Source organism: Podarcis filfolensis (genome assembly GCF_964270895.1).
Source record: "Podarcis filfolensis genome assembly, chromosome: 11".
Classification (NCBI taxonomy): Eukaryota; Metazoa; Chordata; class Lepidosauria; order Squamata; family Lacertidae; genus Podarcis; species Podarcis filfolensis.
Window position 1 is genome coordinate 214,598 of NC_139613.1, and position 17,183 is coordinate 231,780.

Genomic DNA, 17,183 nt, shown 5'->3' on the forward strand with positions numbered 1-17,183 from the left:
CCACACGAGGGCCGAGCCCAGCCAAGGAGCAAGGGCCCCAGGGGCCCCCTCTGCTGCTGTGCCCACCCAGCCCCAACCTGCCTCAGGGTCTCCATGGGGCAAGCTCAGGGGCGAGAGAGACAGAGAGCCCTATTCTCTGCAGCCAGGCTGCCCTTTAAGTGGAGCAAGGAAGGGGGCGGCGTCTGCCTGCATCTTACACCCCACGGGGCCTCCGCCTCTGGGTACAATTGCCACCTTGTTCTGGGATCAGGGCACCAGCCAGCCTGCGCAGGACACATGTCACAAACAGCTTAGGGGATCAGCAGGCTCCGCTCTGGAGGGAGCAAGGAGGGCACAGAGCCCAGGTGGGGAGGGGGACAACTCTGGCTCTCCCGGAAGCCAGGCTGCGGAGTGGATCAGCAGGTGAGCAGCTGTGAGGGTCTCCGCAAAGGGAGGCCACTGCAGCTTCTGAGCTCCCCAAAGACAAAAACGGAGACATGACAACCGCACTGCAAATGAGGAAATGATTAATTTAGCAACTAGCATCAGGCAGAGAGCAGGCCGGAAAAACAGAGGGGCATCAACACAGAGCAAGAAACAAACAGCTACAACTTTACTCCGTTAAGAAAGGAGCAAACGGGAGCCAACTTTTAATCTGTTTCCTTGCAGTAAAGAAAGATGGCAAACTGCTGGTGGCTGTTCTTCCGTTGCCAGTTGGGAGGGAGCTTTTTGGGGCTGGGGGAGCTCCGATTTCCCCTGCAGACCCAGCCCGGGGAATGAGTAGCTCGTCGTGGCTCAGAGCGAGGGGCTACTAAGAGTGAGTGAGTGGAAAGGGCTCCAGCAGCTGAGTGCGGATCTCTGAACGTGCAAGGAACAAATAGGGGCAGAAAGTCCGGCCTGAAGGCTAGAGAAACAGAAGGACTTCCACGTCTGTCCGGAATGCCAGGAAGGCGCCCCACCCCCAGGAAAAGGAGGGCAGCTCTGCCCTGGAAGCGCCGGCCAAGGGTCGCCAAAGTGGGACCCGCACCGTCCAGGGCCGGGCGCGCAGCCCCGCGAGTCGAGGGCGACTAAGCCTAACGGGAGAGCCTTGCAGAAGCGGCTGCGAAGCGTCGGGGAAGCAGCGCCGTCGGAGGAAAGGCGGGAGCAGGACTGGCCGCGGCACTTCGCCAAGCCACGCGCTCCGCCTCCGCGCTCCCGTTTCGCGCGCAGCCCGCCGAAGGCAAAAGCCCGACAGGCAGCGGGGCCTCGACGGCTGCGAGGCCGACCGTGGCGAGCGAAGGGCCGGCAGATCGGCCCCGGCCCGGCCGGGCTGCGGGGAGGGAAGCGGCGCCCGCCTGCCGCTCGCCGGGGCGGAACCCGGCCGGGCCTGATTCACTTCCTGCCCAAGGGGCGCCCTCGAGGGCCGCGCCCAAGCCCAGGCGCCCCGCGGCAGCAAGCCCCGGCGAGGGAGCCCCGACGAGGCGGTCGCCGCCGCGGGGATGGGAGGTTTGCGCACATCTGGAAGTCACGTGCAAGCAGCCGGGACCGGCCCGAGCAGGAGGAAGCCGAGACCCTCCTGGAGGCGGTCTTCGCCCGCCCCGTCCCGCTCGGAGCCTCGCCCCGCGCCCACGCGCCGCCCCGCCCGCCCCCCCTCCCGCGGCGGGGCCGGGGCCCTCCGCCAAGGAACGGCCCATGCCCCGCGGGGCAGAGACCCTTCCTCCCCGCCGGAGAGCTCTTTCCGAGGGCGGCGGAGCCCGCCTGGGCCCGGCCCCGAGGCTACGGGAAAGCCGTCGGGGCAGGAAGCCAGGAGGGTGGGACCTGCCCTGCCCCAGCCGCGCGGCGCCCAGAGGCGGGCGGGATGCGCCTGGCACGCGAGCGGGAGGCGGCCGGGGCGGCGGCGGCGGCGGCCCTGGGGCACCCGCGGGCCGAGGGAGGAGTCGCGCGGAGCGGGAAGGGACCCGACGGCGGAGCCAGACCCGCCGGAGCCCGCCGCGTCGCCGCCGCCGCTCGACTTCTTCTTTTTCCCTCCCCGCCCGCCCCGCTCCCGAAGGCACCCGGGGGGGGGGTCTGCTCCTCCTCGGCCCCCCAACTCCTGTCCGGATCAAGGGAAAGAGAGTCGCCTCCCGCCCCCCCGAATGAGGCGGGGGCGCCTTCCTACCTGGGGGGACGCGGCGGCGGCGGCTCCTGCGGGGCGCGACTGGCTTCTGGGGGGAGGAGCGCCGAGGGGCGGGAGCGCGACCTCCCCTCCTCCTCCTCCTCCTCCTCCGGGTCCCCCGGACCCGCCCCCCGGCCGAGGGAAAAGCGGCGCCCGCCCCGTCTGCCCGCGGCACAGGCGCAGAGCCGAGAGGAAGCCGCCGCGGCCATGTTGGGTGCGGGCGCCGGGTGGCGGCGCCATCGGCCAATCAGCTGGCGCGACGAAGCCTCGCGGGGCCGCGCTGGCGCCCGGGAGAAGAAGCGGGGCTGCCCCGCCGCAGTGCGCTGAGCAGAGGCTGGGCAGGCTCTCGCCGGGCGCCGGAAGAGAAGCGGGCTCCGAGGGTCGCTCCCTCCCCAGACACGCGTCTGGCTGCGTCTTTGGGAGCCCAGAGCAGCGCCGCCAACAGCGCGGGGGAAGGCTCGGGTTTGGTAGGGACGGAAAGGCCTCGGCGACGGAGGCAGGGAAAAGCCCCTCTCAGCTGAGGCCAGGGCGAAATTCCGCAAACAAGCGCCATCGCATGTCCTTCTGGACAGAGGGGCGTACAAGCCCAAGACAGAGTACTGGAAGGAGCAAGGAGCACCGGTGTCGAAGCAATTGCTCTTCGGCATCAACTTCGTGGGACTGGTCATGTTGTGCCTGATTCTCCTCTTCCAAAGCAGCTACTCTAATCCCAACTCAAGAATGGAAAGCGAAATACAGTGGCACCTCGGGTTACATACGCTTCAGGTTACAGACTCTGCTAATCCAGAAATAGTACCTTGGGTTAAGAACTTTGCTTCAGGATGAGAAAGAGAAATCATGCTCTAGCAGCCGGAGGCCCCACTAGCTAAAGTGGTGCTTCAGGTTAAGAACAGTTTCAGGTTAAGAACGGACCTCTGGAATGAATTAAGTACTTAACCTGAGGTACCACTGTACTGGTGGGCAACAAAAGGTTTAAAGATGCTCTCAAGGCTGATCTTTAAGCATGTAGTATAAACACTGACAGCTGGGAAACACTGGCCTATGAGCGCACCAACTGAGATGTCATGGACTTTGAAGACACTTGAACTCAGGACTCAAGGGAGAAAGGTGCTAAGAGGAAGGCATGCTTGGCAAACCCTCACCGTGATCAACTCCTGCCTGGAAACCTATGTCCCCACTGTGGAAGGATGCATGGATCCAGAATTGGCCTCCACAGTCACTTTCAGACTCGCAGCTAGGACCATGTTCATGGAAGACAATCTTACTCCGTTAGGAGGGATCACCAAAGAAAGGAAGAAGCAGCTTACAAGCCTCAAGACCTGAAGGGCCGCCTCTCCCCCAGGAAGGGACCCCGGCTCTGCCATCCTCCTCCTCCTTCGAGAGGATCAGAGAAGGCAACACCAGAAGAGGCCTTTTCTGCAGTGGCTCTCCGTTTGGGGGAAGGCTCTCCCCAAGGAGGTTCAGCTGGTGCCTTCATGATCCATATGTAGGAGCCAGGCCTTTGAGTGATCAGCATTAAATGTGTGTGGGAAAGCCTTCTGTCTGGTCAACGACCCAGTTAAAAAGCTGGACTGTTCTTCCTGCAACTAACCAATTTCTGATCCCCAAGAGAATTTCTCTTCCTATTCCTTGGCTGCTAAATTTACCCAGGAGTCTTTGGTGAGGGGTTTTGTCAAAAGCTTTTTGAAAGTCCAAGGACCCAATGTCAACTGGATCACCTCTACATGGATGCTTGTTAAAGAACTTCTTCTTGTTGGTCTTGATGCTTTTAGCAACATTCTCCTCAAAATATTTTTCTTAAAGCACCCTTTACTGTCTGCTTGCCCTTTTTTGGCCAGAGTTTTGTGTTCTTTTTCTGCTCTATTCATTTGAACAACAGTTCCAATTTTTTAAGGGAAGCTTTATTGCCTCTAATAGTTTCTTTGACTGGTCTTTGTGGTATGTTCCCTGATCGGTGGTACACACTCCTCTTGAGTTTCTAATACTGTGTTTTTAAAAACAACAACTCCCAAGCATTTTGGAGTGATTTGACCCTCTTGACTTCACCTTTCAACTTCCTTTTTACCAGCTTCCTCATTCTGGGGAATTTTCCTTTTTGAAATCAAATATGACTGCGTTGGATTTTCTTGGCAATTGGCCATTTACATGTAGATTTAATTTAACAGTGGTATGATCACGTCTTCTACAGCAAATATTCCCGCTTCCGCAAACATTTTTTGCACCTATATTGGCTGGTTTCAGAGGCAATGGAATAGGCTGATATTCCTTACCCTAATGCAACACAACTAGACTTGTTCACACTGGAACAAAAGGCATCTCTCTATTTTTGTAACATCTTTTGGAGACAGGCCAGATCTGCATACCAGACACTGCTATTACCCACTCCCTATCTTGCAACAAGACGCTCACCTCTCCTTATAAAAATAAAACATTAAATTGGCCTGAATTAACCAATCCACCTTTGTAGATTAGTTATATATTTAAAGCATATACTACGTTTAACATTGAAACTTTTAGTATGCTCAGATGTGAGCCACACACTGCCTTGTATCATTTTTGATAGTATGTCTAAAAGGTAAAGGTGCCCCCTGACCATTAGGTCCAGTCGCGGACGACTCTGGGCTTGCGGCGCTCATCTTGTTTATTGGCCGAGGGAGCCGGCGTACAGCTTCCGGGTCATGTGACCAGCATGACTAAGCCTCTTCTGGCGAACCAGAGCAGCGCACGGAAATGCCGTTACCTTCCTGCCGGAGTGTACCTATTTATCTACGGTATTTGCACTTGACGTGCTTTCAAACTGCTAGGTGGGCAGCAGCTAGGACCGAACAATGGGAGCTCACCCCATCACAGGGATTCGAACCGCCAACCTTCTGATCTTCTGATCGGCAAGCCCAAAGGTCAGTGGTTTAGACCACAGCGCCACCCACGTCTACATAACTTCTATCGAGATGTTGGCATCTGTCCGTCTCAGGAGACAGTGGAGGAGAAAAGCGCCTTTGGGGATGAAGTCAAACTGGGCGAAGGTTACAGCTCCTGCTGTGGTTGTAGAGACCCATGTGGGAGAGACATGTTTTCATGTAGCTGGCGCAGAGGAAGGCGTCTGGTTGGGCTAATGCAGATGCACCGCTGAATTTATTATTATAGGAGTGCAGAGAGAAGCATTTATTATTTATATGTTTCCCATCTGACTGGCTAACTCCCCTCCAATGTGACGGCCACTAGGCAGTAGAGATATTGCCCCCCCCCCACCAATTATATTCTACTACGTTTTTGTAATTTCCTTTCAAGATCAAATCAGTATTATTTTGATCTGTGGTTGTGGAGCCCCAAGTAGGGATGGAGCCCCTAGGCCAGTGCCCACTCTGCCTACTTCAGGCTTCTTCAACCTCGGCCCTCCAGGTGTTTTTGGCCTGGCCTATTTAGTAATCTGGCACTGCTCCCACAGCTGTCACAGAGGAAACTCAGGTGAAAAACTGAACTGTCAGGCTCCGTTTCTGCTGCATAGAAATCAGGCTTCAATTCGTCCCCCAAGCAAAACAAAGTTGTCACACTCCTGATTGGCTCAGCATCAACCCATCTCACCCCTGGTCCCGGGGGCCACGCAATGGGAAGTCCAGTGTCGCCCCCTTTCTGCCCTGTTCTAGGGCACAGTCCTTTCGGGGATTCACTTGGCACTCTAAGAGCCCCCCCCCCGCTCGTGGGCATCGGGACAAGCGGGGCTGCCAAGGCCCAGGCGGTGCTGCAGACGCGGCCGGGCTTTCGGAGCTCTCGGTTCCCTTTGCTACGGGGAGTTCTGGATCAAGCTGCTGCGCCCCTTCCCTGGCGGAATGCACCGCTTTCAGATGCGGACACCTCGAAATCCCCGCGCCACGAAGAGCAGGGCACACGAGAAGCTGCCGGAGTCAAGCCTCGCAGGTCCATCTCGCTCCGCTGTGTCCCCCACACGGGCCGGCAGCAGCTCTCTGTCCTTTCTGGCCGGGGACCTGGCCAGCCCGCCTTCCGTCTGCTGAGCAGCAGCGACCCTTATTTTATTTTTTCTATACCGCTTTATATTTTTCAGAAAAATCTCAAAGCAGTTTACAGCATATTACATCAATAAAACATCAATAAAAGAAAGTCAAGTATAGAGTATACAGTCCAAGCAACATAACAGAAAACTAAAATATTATCTTAGAGCTTTTCAAATCCAACATTACAAAGGTCAGCTCCGAATCCCTCTTCCTTCCCCGGGCGGAGCTGGAGCGAGGGAGGTCCCTCTGACGTCAGATCCGAGCCCCGCCCCTCCAGGCCCGCCCGGCCGAAGGGGGTTTCCCGGCCACGAGCGACACTCGCCTCGGCCAATGCGGCCCCGGCCTCTCCGCCGCTTCGCCAATCAGTGCGCGGGGAGGGCGGGCCTCGGCCAGTTCCTGCACTCGAGTGACGTCGCTTTTGCTGCGTTGGAAGGAGAGCGGCGGAGACGGAGTGGAGGCGCAGCGGGCCGCGCAGGTGGGTGGGGTCCCGTCGGGGTCCCGTCGGGGTCCCGGGGCTTCCCTTCTCCCCGTCCCCAGCAGATCTGCCCCTGGGACCCCTCCTGCCCGGTCCTTTCTCTCCGGGGGACCCAGGAGTCCGGCGCCGCCCCGCCCCTCTCTCTGGGGCCCCGACGGCGCGCCCCAGCCTCGGCCGCGACGGGGCGGCGGCTGCCTCCGCCTCCTCCGGGCTGGCCGCCCCCACTGCCCGGCCAAGGCGCGGATCGGGGCCGGGGCCGCCGCGAGATCCGGGGCCTCCTGTTCCCGAGGGGGAGGGCAGCCTCGGCTCGAAACCCCACGTCCCGGGGCAGCCAAGCCCGGAGGGGTGACCCACCGGAGCCCACCCCCGTTGGGCAACCTGGTGGTCCTGGGAAGGGAGCGAGCGCCCGGCTGGCCCCTTCGGCCTTTGCGGAATCATAGACGGATAGAAGTGGGCAGCTGGGAGGGACCCCCGAGGGGCATCTAGTCCACCCCCTGCAATGCAGGGGTTACAACAAAAGCATCCCTGACAGGTGTCTACGCGACCTCGGATTCAAAGCCTCCAGCCGAAGTGAAGGACGACCCTTTTTGTGGCCCACCCCACCTGCCCAGCTGGGGCTAGGCAGCGAAGCTCCTTCCTTTAGTTCTGGGAGCATCTCCTTGAGGACAGGTAAGCAAAATGAGGGGAGCCCAAAGCCCCCCCCAGCTCCTGCTTCTCACTGCTGCTCCTCTGCACAGCTGCCTCTGTGGTGGCGGGGGGGGGGGGGGGGAGGGAGGGCTCACCTTCCAGATCTCTTGGGCACAACCTCAGGTGCCCAAGCTGTCTGCATCTGACAATGTTATGGAAATTAATGAAGTGCCGTTATAAACATACAGGGATGAGTGCATTTGCAAATACACGTGTCCAGGTGTGCCAACGGGAATTTTTTTTGGGGGGGGGGGACACCCAGGTAAGCCCCGTCCCACAGAATCGATCACATGACGCAGTGCACGCACACCATATGAATGGCAATGCCCATTAACTTTGGGGGTGCCTGGCCTCCTAAAAAAAATTATTGGGAGGGGCTGAAGGGACCTTGGCCCCTAGCCGTCGCTCCTCTGCCCCTGTCAACAAAACACCACAGCCTCTGCATGCAACTCCAGGTAATGCAATAGGAGCTGTTGTGGAAATGGACTTTGCAACATAACTTGGTGCAATATCACTTTTACCAGCAACACCTGAGGTAGAATAGTACAGAGAGCAATACGGCAGCCGAGTTTCACCTTTGTCAATCACAAAGCAGGAAATTGTTCCTGAGCCTCCTCTCTCTGTAAAACTGGTTTTAGAGGTATTGATAACTCTGCATGATGTGTGAAAACAGATTCTGGAGTCAAGGTATTTCAAAATAATGGCTTAGGCTGGCCAGCAAAAGGGAATCAGTAAATGTTACCAGGTATGTTGAGAGACAGGAGACAAGCTACATTCAAATTTCTCTTTCTGTGATGCTTGTATGATTCTTTTAGTGGGTTTTGGTTAAGGGGTTGAGGAAAGCTTTTAAAAGCTGTTATTCACCTTTGTTCTGGGTCGTCCTCACCTCCTTGTAAAGTGGGGGGGGGGGGACTCTGTTGCAATAGAAAAATAAAAATCTGCCTGCTTAGACTGGGTCCTGCCTCCAGTGCTCCTTCTCTGACCATTCATGGACATTGGGGACTCTCTTAATGGGGAGCTGGACTGCGAAAGCTAACCTCAATTTTTCATGTAACAATGGCCGATGCCCATTGGTGGAATTGGCACTACGTGATACCCATTCTGCATTTGTCAACACTCAATCATTTAGTGTGGCAGCATCTACACCCTGGAACTCCCTGCCTATTGATACCCGGCAGGTGCCTTGTACTCTTTTTGGAGCCTGATAAAAACATTTTTCTTTTGACAAGCCTACCCTGAAAATGCTTAGAAAGTTGATGTGAATTTTAACCAGTTTTAATATTTTAACTTTCTGTATTTTTAAAGTGCTGTTGTAATTTTTTCTTGATTTTCTTGTTTTATCTTTTTGTAAAGCTGAGGGTGAGTTTTTCCGAACAAGTGGAGTACATGTTCAAATAAATAGTCAGTTTTCCTTGGGGGCTCCTGGCCCTGCTGCCTGACCCTGACACCCTCCGTCTCCCTCCCTCCCTCCAGATGTTGTGCCCAGAGGAAATGGCTTCTCTGGCAGATGAGGACCTCCTTGACTTCCTCCTCCAGGACGGAGGTCCCTCAGCTGATCTGGGCAAGGGAGGCTTCCTGCCAGAAGACTGGGACTTTCCAGGGCCCGAGGTGAGTGCCAGCTGCCTTGGGCAAGCCAGGGGTGGGGTTGCTGCTGCTCCAGCCCCCCCCCTTGCCTCACGACCTCCTTTCCCTCCAGGCCTTGGGCGAGGAGGAGGTGGACGACTTTCTGAGGTGCCTCCTGAGCCCTTTTGCAGAAGAGTCCAGCGGCTCGCCGGACCCCTCCCCTCCTCACAGCAGCAGCAGCAGCAGCCTTGCCGAAGAGCAGAACTTCTCCTGCAGCCCCAGAAGCTGGGAGGGGTCCCCCACTGGCAGCCCCGCCGGCTCCGAAAGTGTCCAGTCCGACCACAACTACTCCCTGCACCCGGCGCTGCCTGGGCCCCCCGAAGGCCCTGCGCTGGAGAGCATCAGCTCCTCCTCGGATGTGGGTGACGGGGATGTCGCCATTGACCTGGGTGAGTGCCCAGGGCATCTGGGGGGTCCATGCAATGTCCTTTGGGGCAGGCAGGCTCTGAGCTTTCCCCTGTGCTTGCTGACGTGGCGCTGCAGAACCTCTCTCTCTCCTTCCCTCCCTCCATCTCTCTCTCTCTCTGCTTCTGCTGAGTAGCTTCTTTAGGACCAGGAAGGAGAGAGTAGGAAGAAATGGACAGTTCCCCCAGCAGAGGGAATCAAGGGGTATCTGGACTGGGACCAGTGCATAAATAATAATAATAGTAGTAGTAGTAATAATTATAATAATAAATCTATTTATTTATTTATACCTTGCCCATCTGGCTGGGTTTCCCCAGCCACTTGGGTCAGCTTCCAAAAAAAGATTAAAAATACATTAAAACATCAGTCATTAAAAACTTCCCTAAGCAGGGCTGCCTTCAGATGTCTTCTAAAAGTCTAGTAGTTGTTTATTTCCTTCCTGGTGGGAGGGCATTCCACAAGGCGGGCGCCACTACCAAGATGGCCCTCTGCCTGGTTCCCTGTAACCTCACTTCTCACAGGGAGGGAAGCACCAGAAGGCCCTCGGGAGATGGACCCCAGTGTCCGGGGTGGAGAGGCTCCTTCAGGTCTACTGGACCGAAGCCTCCAGAGCAGGAGAAAACAAGCTGGCTCCATCTTTGATTTGTCACTCCTGCTTGGGAGCTTCCCTGGGGCAGGAGGAGGATGCTGGACAAGGGGGCCCACTGCCCTGGTCTGACTCGCGGCCGGTCACACTCTCTGCCCCCCAATCTCTCCCCCCCTCCTTATGGGGAGCTGCCATCGCCCTGAGCAGGGTCTGATGGGCTGGAGAGCTGTTCCCTTTGGGATGCCTTGGAAGGGGGAGAGGCAGCGGTCGTGCTTGTTGTTTGCACACACCTTTTCCAGTGGCCAATTAGCCCCCACTTCCTCACATGCACAGAGCACCTTCCTCAGTGGGTAGGTGCACAGTAATGGACGCACGGAGAATGCAAGCGGTGATTGAATGAAATGCAAAAAGCAAGGGATTGCCCCGCTGTGAAACCGTTTCTGTGACCTCATTCACAAAGGAGCGTTGGCAGTGCTGATTTGGGGCCCGATCCATTTTGGGGCCAGGAGCAGCCTCTTTCTTGGCTGGCGTGTGGGACTGGGGTGGAGCCACGAGCGCTGCCATGTTCTCCTGACATCCTTGCACAGCCCAGGGCAAAGTGTGCCAAGGAAGGAGAGCAGAGGGGTGTGTCCCCCCCCGGCAAGCCTGGGCCCTCTGGCCTCGTGGCCCCTTCCACCCCTGACTGTGTGGCCCCCTTTCCTCTTCCAGAGATGTGGGAGATCATGGAGACCTCGTCAGAGTCCTGCTTCAGCGATCGGGACAGTGCTCTCCCGGTCACAGTTTCCATTGAGGAACCGACACCCCAGCCAAGTGGGGGGGACCTGCAGGTACGAGACGGCCGTGTGCCCCCCTCCGCCCCCAATATGCCTGGCTCTCGGGAGAGGCTCCCACAGGGGCTTCCCTTCTCCTGCCTCTTGGGGGGTGCAGCTTGGCAGACCCCACCCAGCCCCACCTCTGAACTTGGTGCTTTTCAGTTTGACTTCCCTCCGCTGATTCTGACGGATGAAGAGAAGACGCTTCTGGAGAAAGAGGGCGTCTCCATCCCTTCCAACCTGCCGCTGACCAAGGTGGGTGCCACAAACTCTGCACGTGTGCGTGCGCACCCTTGCCCTGAGGTGCGCTTCTGGGCATGGTGGGCAGAGGCAAGCGGGAAATGGGGGTGCAATTCCTGGCTGCACTTCCTGCTTCTCCCATGGGGGGTGCAAGGGGCATTTCTGGATGGGTTCTCTGTTTTTCTCTGGAACGGTGAGGTCTAGGTGCTTGATCCCAGAGTAAAGGAGTGCCCTTCCTACCAGGGGGTGGTGCCTTTGCAGCCGGCCTCCTGTACTTCCCGGGGTGAATGCCCCTTGGGGTTTTTTTTGTTGGGGGGGCACATCCTCTTTGCTCCTGGAGGAGGCTTGCTGGCTGCCAGCCTGGCCTTGCCTGACCCTCAGATCCCTGTGCGCTGCAGGCCGAGGAGCGGGTCCTGAAGAGAGTTCGCCGGAAGATCCGGAACAAGCAGTCGGCCCAGGACAGCCGGCGCCGGAAGAAGGTCTACGTGGACAGCCTGGAGAGCAGGTGAGGAATCAGAATGGGGGAGTTGGAAGGGACCCCGGGGGGGTGTGGCGGGCATGGCGGCGCTTTTCCTCTCACGCCGTTGAGCCCGCTCTCACCTAGATAAATTGCCCCCACCTCACTGAACAACCCTTTACCCGAAGGTTTCTTTTCCTTTCCACTTAAAAATTCTAGCCCAGAGTATCCTGTGGGGGACCTTTGTGAGGGGATAACTAGAAAGTTGGAGTCTCAGACAGGTTATACAATAAAGCTTTATTTAAGGCAAGATAGTATATAACACATATGGATTAAACTTAGGTTACTTCCAGAATACAGTGCGATTTCACTTTAATTTGTCCTCAGTTGTTTTTGCGTTATAGGTTTGGTTCTTTCCTTCAGTTCTCCGCCCCCTTTAACACTCCTGAGGCACTTCAAGAAATAGACCCAAGGGCTCTCCACCCCCTCCCTTCACTGGGCTTCAGAGTTGCTTCTTCTCCTTCGCAGAATCTCTCCCCTCCGGACTAGACTGGAGTCCCAAGGAAGCTGTTCCTTTCCAGCTCCTTCTTCTCCTTGCTCAACATCGGCCTCCTTGTAAAATTCCAGTCTACTCCTCCCCAAGGACTCCACACTCGGTCCTTCGCAATACGCTCAGAGCAGAAGTTGTTTTTTTCCAGAACCAACTCTTTCTCCCTTTCACTCTTTCTCCCTCAACCTGCCTGTCTCCCAGCCTTTCCAACCAACTCCCAACTAACTCTTCTCAAATCCTCCTTTTAAACTCTTCCTCCTGGAACCTCAGCCAACCAGAGGCAGCCTTAACTATTTGCTTCCTTAACCATTTGCTGGTAGGGAAAGAAGGGGGGGGGCAGAGAGAAACACTTGTTGATTCAACCTGTCCAGCAAAACCAACTTTTTTGTCACAGGGTCATGTAGCCCAGCCCCCTGCCATGCCAAATTGCAGTGCAAGAGTCCCTGATAGGTGGCCATCTGACTTATGCTTCTAAACCTTCACTGAAGGAGCATCCACCACCTCCCAAAGGAGTCTGGGGGGGGGGGAGTGGGGGGCAGAGGCCTCTTGGGCATGGGGGGAGGGAGGGAGGGAGGATGGACACCCCAGGGAGGCAGGCAGAGCAGAGGGGAGGGTTTCCTCAGCAGCGAGAGGGGGCTTTGCAGATCCAGGTTTGCTTCCCTGCCTTTCTGCCTTGGGGCTCCTCTGCCCCCCTGCTCCTGCACCTCCAAGGCCCCATCTGAGACCCCGGCTGCCAGGCCCCTCCTGACCCTCTTCCTCTCCTGTCCCTCCCTGCAGGGTCGTCGTCTGTACAGCGCAGAACAACGAACTTCAGAAGAAAGTGCAGCTGCTGCAGAAGCAGAACATGTGAGAGCCTCCTTTGCCTGGCGGGTCCCTGGGAAGGAGGGTGGGCTCCCCTGGGACCTCGCCACACCTCCTCCCAAGGAGGGCCCTGGGGGGAACAGGGGTGGGGGGGGTCTTCCAGCCCAAGGCGGAGAGCAAGGGGGCAGCCCCAGGGGCCGTTCCTCCTTCGCTGACCTCCTGCCTCTGGCACAGTGCTTTGGGTTTTTTCATCTTGCTGTGCTGTGCCCCCTGTGACAGCCCTGTGGAGGGAGGTGGGCCACTCCTGCTCCCATTTCGTGGGCGGGGGCATTGAGGCCGAGAGGATGGCTGTCCCCAGGCTCCATAGTGCAGGGCAGAAACCCGCCCCTCCAGACCCCGCATCCTCAGTCAGGTCCCCTGGTCATGTTGGACCCTTCCTGGGAGGTGCGTCTGGCCGCAGAGCGGGGGCTCGGGGGCAGCGGGAAGCTGACCGGCTGCTCTGCCTCTCCTGCAGGTCCTTGCTGGAGCAACTGCGGAAGCTGCAAGCCCTGATCCAGCACTCGACCACCAAGACCACCACGGCCAGCACCTGTGTCCTGGTGAGTTGCAGGACCCCCGCAGCCCCTTGGCTCAGCCGTCCACCCCAGCCTGCTGGTCAGTGTCCCCCCCCCTTCTTGGCCAGAGGGGCTCTGCCTTGTTTCTGGGGGGAGAGGCATCTTCTGTCTCTCACTGGTGCCTCTGACTTCCAGCATTGAGGACTCCTGTGAGGTCCTGGTCCTCCTCCTCCTTGCCCCCGTTCCAGCCCCCCCCCCAGGTGCTGTGTTCTCCTGAGCTGCCCCCAGGCTGCCTGCCACCTGCCTTTGCAGCCCTTGCTGAGGGATGCCTGCCCTGGGCTCCCTCTCCTGGGGGGTTGGACTAGAAGACCCTTTGGGACCCCTCCAATGCCACAATTCTCTGTTTCTGCGATAGGTCCTGGTCTTCTCCTTCTGCCTGATCCTCTGGCCCAGCTACTACCCCTTTGGAGGAAGCCAGCAGAAGCAGCTGGAGCTCCAGGGAGGTGAGTGTCCTCAAAGGGGGCCAAGGCGGCTCTTGCAAAAGCCACACGCCGCTGGGGAGGGGGCCAGTTGCAAGTTGGAAGGACATGGGAGCCCCCTTGCCTGGAAATGGGCACGCTGGCTCAACAGCCCCTGAACCCCACCTTCTTCAACTGGACAGAAAGCACCTTGGGCAAAGTTCTTCCTGGCATCTCCCCCCCCCCGCCCCCCAGCTGAACAGAGCAGCTCCCAGGGCATAGTGGGTGGTTGTCCTGAGACCCTCCATTGGGCCTTTCCCTGAGGCATCACGCAGGATCCGGCCCCTTGCAGGAGGCAGCCCAGAAGTGCTTGCCATGCATTTCACAGGTCTAGCGCCTTCAGAAAATGAGGATTCTGTGGGGAAGGGGAGGAACCTTGATTCTGGAGTGAGCAAAGGGGCCGCGGGGGGGGGGGGGGGGGGACTCTGTGGCAGCAGATAGTGCAGTCAAGATCAGCCAGATCTCAGCTTGTTTTCCCTGACTGATAGTGGGCCTTGAATGGGAGGAGCAGGGCTGTAAAAGCCAACCCCAACTTTGAGAGAGAGAGAGAAGTTCTGGCTTCTGCAGCTCAGGGGCAGCCACACTATGACACTCAACATCTTCTTGAGTGGGAAAGAAGAAGGTCCAGCATTGTTGCATTTAATTTCGGAAGAGGGAACTCCTCCAGGGAAGATGACTTGGAAGGGAGAGGCAGGAGGGCCAGGAAAAGCCCTGCACCTGGATCTGGCCCAAGCACGCCTTGCTCTCTTGGGAGCCAGCCATGTCCCCAGGGGACACCCCCAAGCTGAATGCCGGCTTAGGAGGTTTGTGGTTAGCATAACAGAGGCTTGGTTGAGTCGTATGCTAGAGAGAGTGAAGGGATACCAGCAGGACTGAACCGCAGAGTCAAGGCCAGACGGGGGCTCCTCACCCCCCCCCCGCTTATACGCTCCCTTTGCCCTTGCAGTGCTGTCCCGGAGGCTGCGGGAGTACCAGAGCAGTGTTGCCCAGTTCCAGCCAGTGGAAGCAGCCCCTGGCCTTGCCCCACCCTCCGCACTGAAGGCAGAGCCCACGGCCGCCCTGAAGGACGCAGCAGCGGGGAGTCTCAACCGGTCCCTGGAGGACCACCGCAGCCCCCCCGCCGAGGCCCAGCCGCCCTCCAGCAGCAGCAGCAGCAACTCCTCCTCCGACCCCTCGGCTTCTCCGCAGGCAGAGGGGCTTCCTTTGCCCCCCGAGCACCAGCCTCTGGGGAAGGAGAGGGCCCTCCCGCCGGCCTCTGCCCACCCCCGGGAGCGGGGCTGGGTCGATCGCACCACCAGCGTGGTCATCCAGCCACGCCACTCGGATGAGATGTGAGGGCTTGGCCAGCAGCCCGTGAACAGGCCGGCAGATGCCGCCATGGAAAGACGGGGGGGGGGGGCTCCCGGCCTGCCACTTTTTTGCAGGGGGGAGAAGAGAAGCTGTGCCTGGTGCAGAGACAGAAGCATTTATTTAGCATCCCGGACCCTGGCACCTGGGGGGGGGAGGCATCCTGCAGCTCACTGGGCGAGGGGGGGTCCAAGAAACGGCTCCACTCCAGAGTCCGACTCTGGTCTTGAGGAGCCCAGAACTGAGCCATGGAGGCCTGGACTGTGGCTCTCGTGACCCCCCCTCCTGCACGTGTACCCCTTGTGTGTCCCCTGTAGTAGAAGCCTTCTGAGAAGCAGCCTCTTCCTCCCCCGGCCTTTGCTTGTATCTCTTAGGGTGCCTCCACCCCCAGATTAGCAGTGGAGGGGGGCCCTTAGTGCAGGGGAACGAGCCAAAAGTGGGAGGGGTGCTATTTGCAGGTAGGGAGGCTGCTCCAGATGCATCGCCTTGGCATGCGTGGCCCCCACCCACAGAGCAGACCCCCCCTGTTCAATCCAGGCACCTGGAAGAGCAACTCCAGCATCTGCCCAAAGGATGTGCTTTCATTGCTGAGACCCCCTGAGACCCCCAGAAGCTGCTGCCCTGGATCCCCGAAGGCTCTTGCTGTGGGCAAGGGGACTCTCAGGCGGGGGTTTCTGGGGAGGCAGCGTCCAGCCTCCAAATGAGACACAAGGAATTGAGACAAGCAAGAGGGAGAGAGGCCCAGAAAGGCTTCCTCTGCCACCTCCAGGAGCTGCAGCCGAGCAGCCGTGGGCATGGGTGGGTGGGCAGAGCAGCCCCTTACCCATCCCGGGGGGGGGGGAGGAGATAGGCCTGGGAAGTAACCTGGAGCCCTTCTCCTTCCTTTTCACTGTTTAAATGGACACTCTGCTTCCGTTCGTTTCATTGTTCTTGCTTTTATCTATTTTATCATTGAAAGAAGCTGGGTAGGGTGGGGAGGATAATAGTTTAGCCCAGAATCTGGATGTAAATGTAAATAATAAATGACTACAAAATGGTTCTCCTGCCTTGTTTTGTGAGTAAAGCAGGGGGGGGGGACGACGGCGGCCAGAAAATACTAAAGGATCCTTCCTAAAAACCAAGGGGGGAGGGTCCCAATAAGTGACTTCTGCTCCATGGGGGTGTGGGATGGAAAAGCAGGTGGGGCAAGAAGGCAACCTGGCCCCAAATTTGTGTCGGGTTTACTCCTGAGCCTTTTCTTCTCTGAATATTTCCCGAAAGGCAGCGGGTACGGATCGTTCCTCAGTGTTTACTCCTGAAGCCTTTCTCATGAATGAATTGAGCTGCCAGGCAGGAGAAGTTTGGGACCGAGAGCACGCCAGCTCAGGAGGCCAACGCTTCCGATGTGTGGGTTGGGTACCCCACACCTTGTCTGTAACAGACAAAAGGCTGGATAGAAGTCTCGGGAAATAAAAAAGGAAAAAGGAAAAAGGAATGAGGGCCAGGACTTCTGTGCAGACCTAGAAAAGTCCAGGCCAGAACACAAGCAGGCCTGTCCCATTGCTGGTGCTTTATTGGAGAATCATCTAGTCCACGGGTGTCAAACACAAGGCCCGCGGGCCGAATCCGGCCCGCCAGACCTCGTCATGTGGCCCTTGTAGCCGCCGCCGACCGCCAGCCTTCACCTTTTATTCTCGCTTTTTTTTAATTTTTGACACAAGAAAGCCGCCTCTTCAGCGCATGCGCGGCAGCCTACAAGCCAGAGAACGTCTGCCCTCTAGCGGCGCCGGCCGTTCTACACAGGAAACCTCCACTTTACATGTCCTTTACCTAGTCCTACAGATACAACCGGCCCTTTGAGGGTGACCAAATTGCTGATGCGGCCCCCGATGAATTTGAGTTTGACACCCCTGATCTAGTCCAACCCCCTGCCCCCCAATATCAACCTCTGCTTAAAAACCTCCAAAGGAGAGTCCACACCTCTCGACAGAGTCTGTTCCACTGTCTCTTGCTGTCAAAGAATTCT

The 17,183-nt window shown here is 57.7% G+C and overlaps 2 protein-coding genes across 3 annotated transcripts in view; one reads left to right on the forward strand and one right to left on the reverse strand.

Annotated features, from left to right (window-relative positions):
- TLN1 (talin 1) overlaps positions 1–2,233 on the reverse strand; it is a 51,543-nt gene extending 49,310 nt beyond the window's left edge. For both annotated transcript variants that reach the window (XR_014539523.1, XM_083575466.1), the window contains exon 1: positions 2,117–2,233. The gene's annotated coding sequence lies outside the window, so the exon portion shown is untranslated. The remainder of the gene's footprint in view (positions 1–2,116) is intronic.
- A 4,254-nt stretch (positions 2,234–6,487) lies between these two features.
- CREB3 (cAMP responsive element binding protein 3) lies at positions 6,488–16,217 on the forward strand. Its single transcript, XM_083577290.1, has 11 exons — positions 6,488–6,598; positions 7,131–7,267; positions 8,759–8,893; positions 8,982–9,297; positions 10,608–10,726; positions 10,874–10,966; positions 11,350–11,456; positions 12,736–12,804; positions 13,274–13,358; positions 13,729–13,816; positions 14,778–16,217. The coding sequence occupies exons 3-11, from the start codon at positions 8,759–8,761 to the stop codon at positions 15,164–15,166; spliced, it is 1,401 nt and encodes a 466-aa protein (XP_083433416.1). The 5' UTR covers positions 6,488–6,598; positions 7,131–7,267; the 3' UTR covers positions 15,167–16,217.
- The last annotated feature ends 966 nt before the right edge of the window (positions 16,218–17,183 follow it).

What these genes read in the sequence shown, in the direction of transcription:
- CREB3 (XM_083577290.1), top strand. Translation starts at nt 8,759, where the DNA reads ATGTTGTGCCCAGAGGAAATGGCTTCTCTGGCAGATGAGGACCTCCTT. An exon ending in GGGACTTTCCAGGGCCCGAG is followed by an intron (nt 8,894 to 8,981) that starts GTGAGTGCCAGC and finishes CTTTCCCTCCAG; the next exon opens with GCCTTGGGCGAGGAGGAGGT. An exon ending in CAAGTGGGGGGGACCTGCAG is followed by an intron (nt 10,727 to 10,873) that starts GTACGAGACGGC and finishes GGTGCTTTTCAG; the next exon opens with TTTGACTTCCCTCCGCTGAT.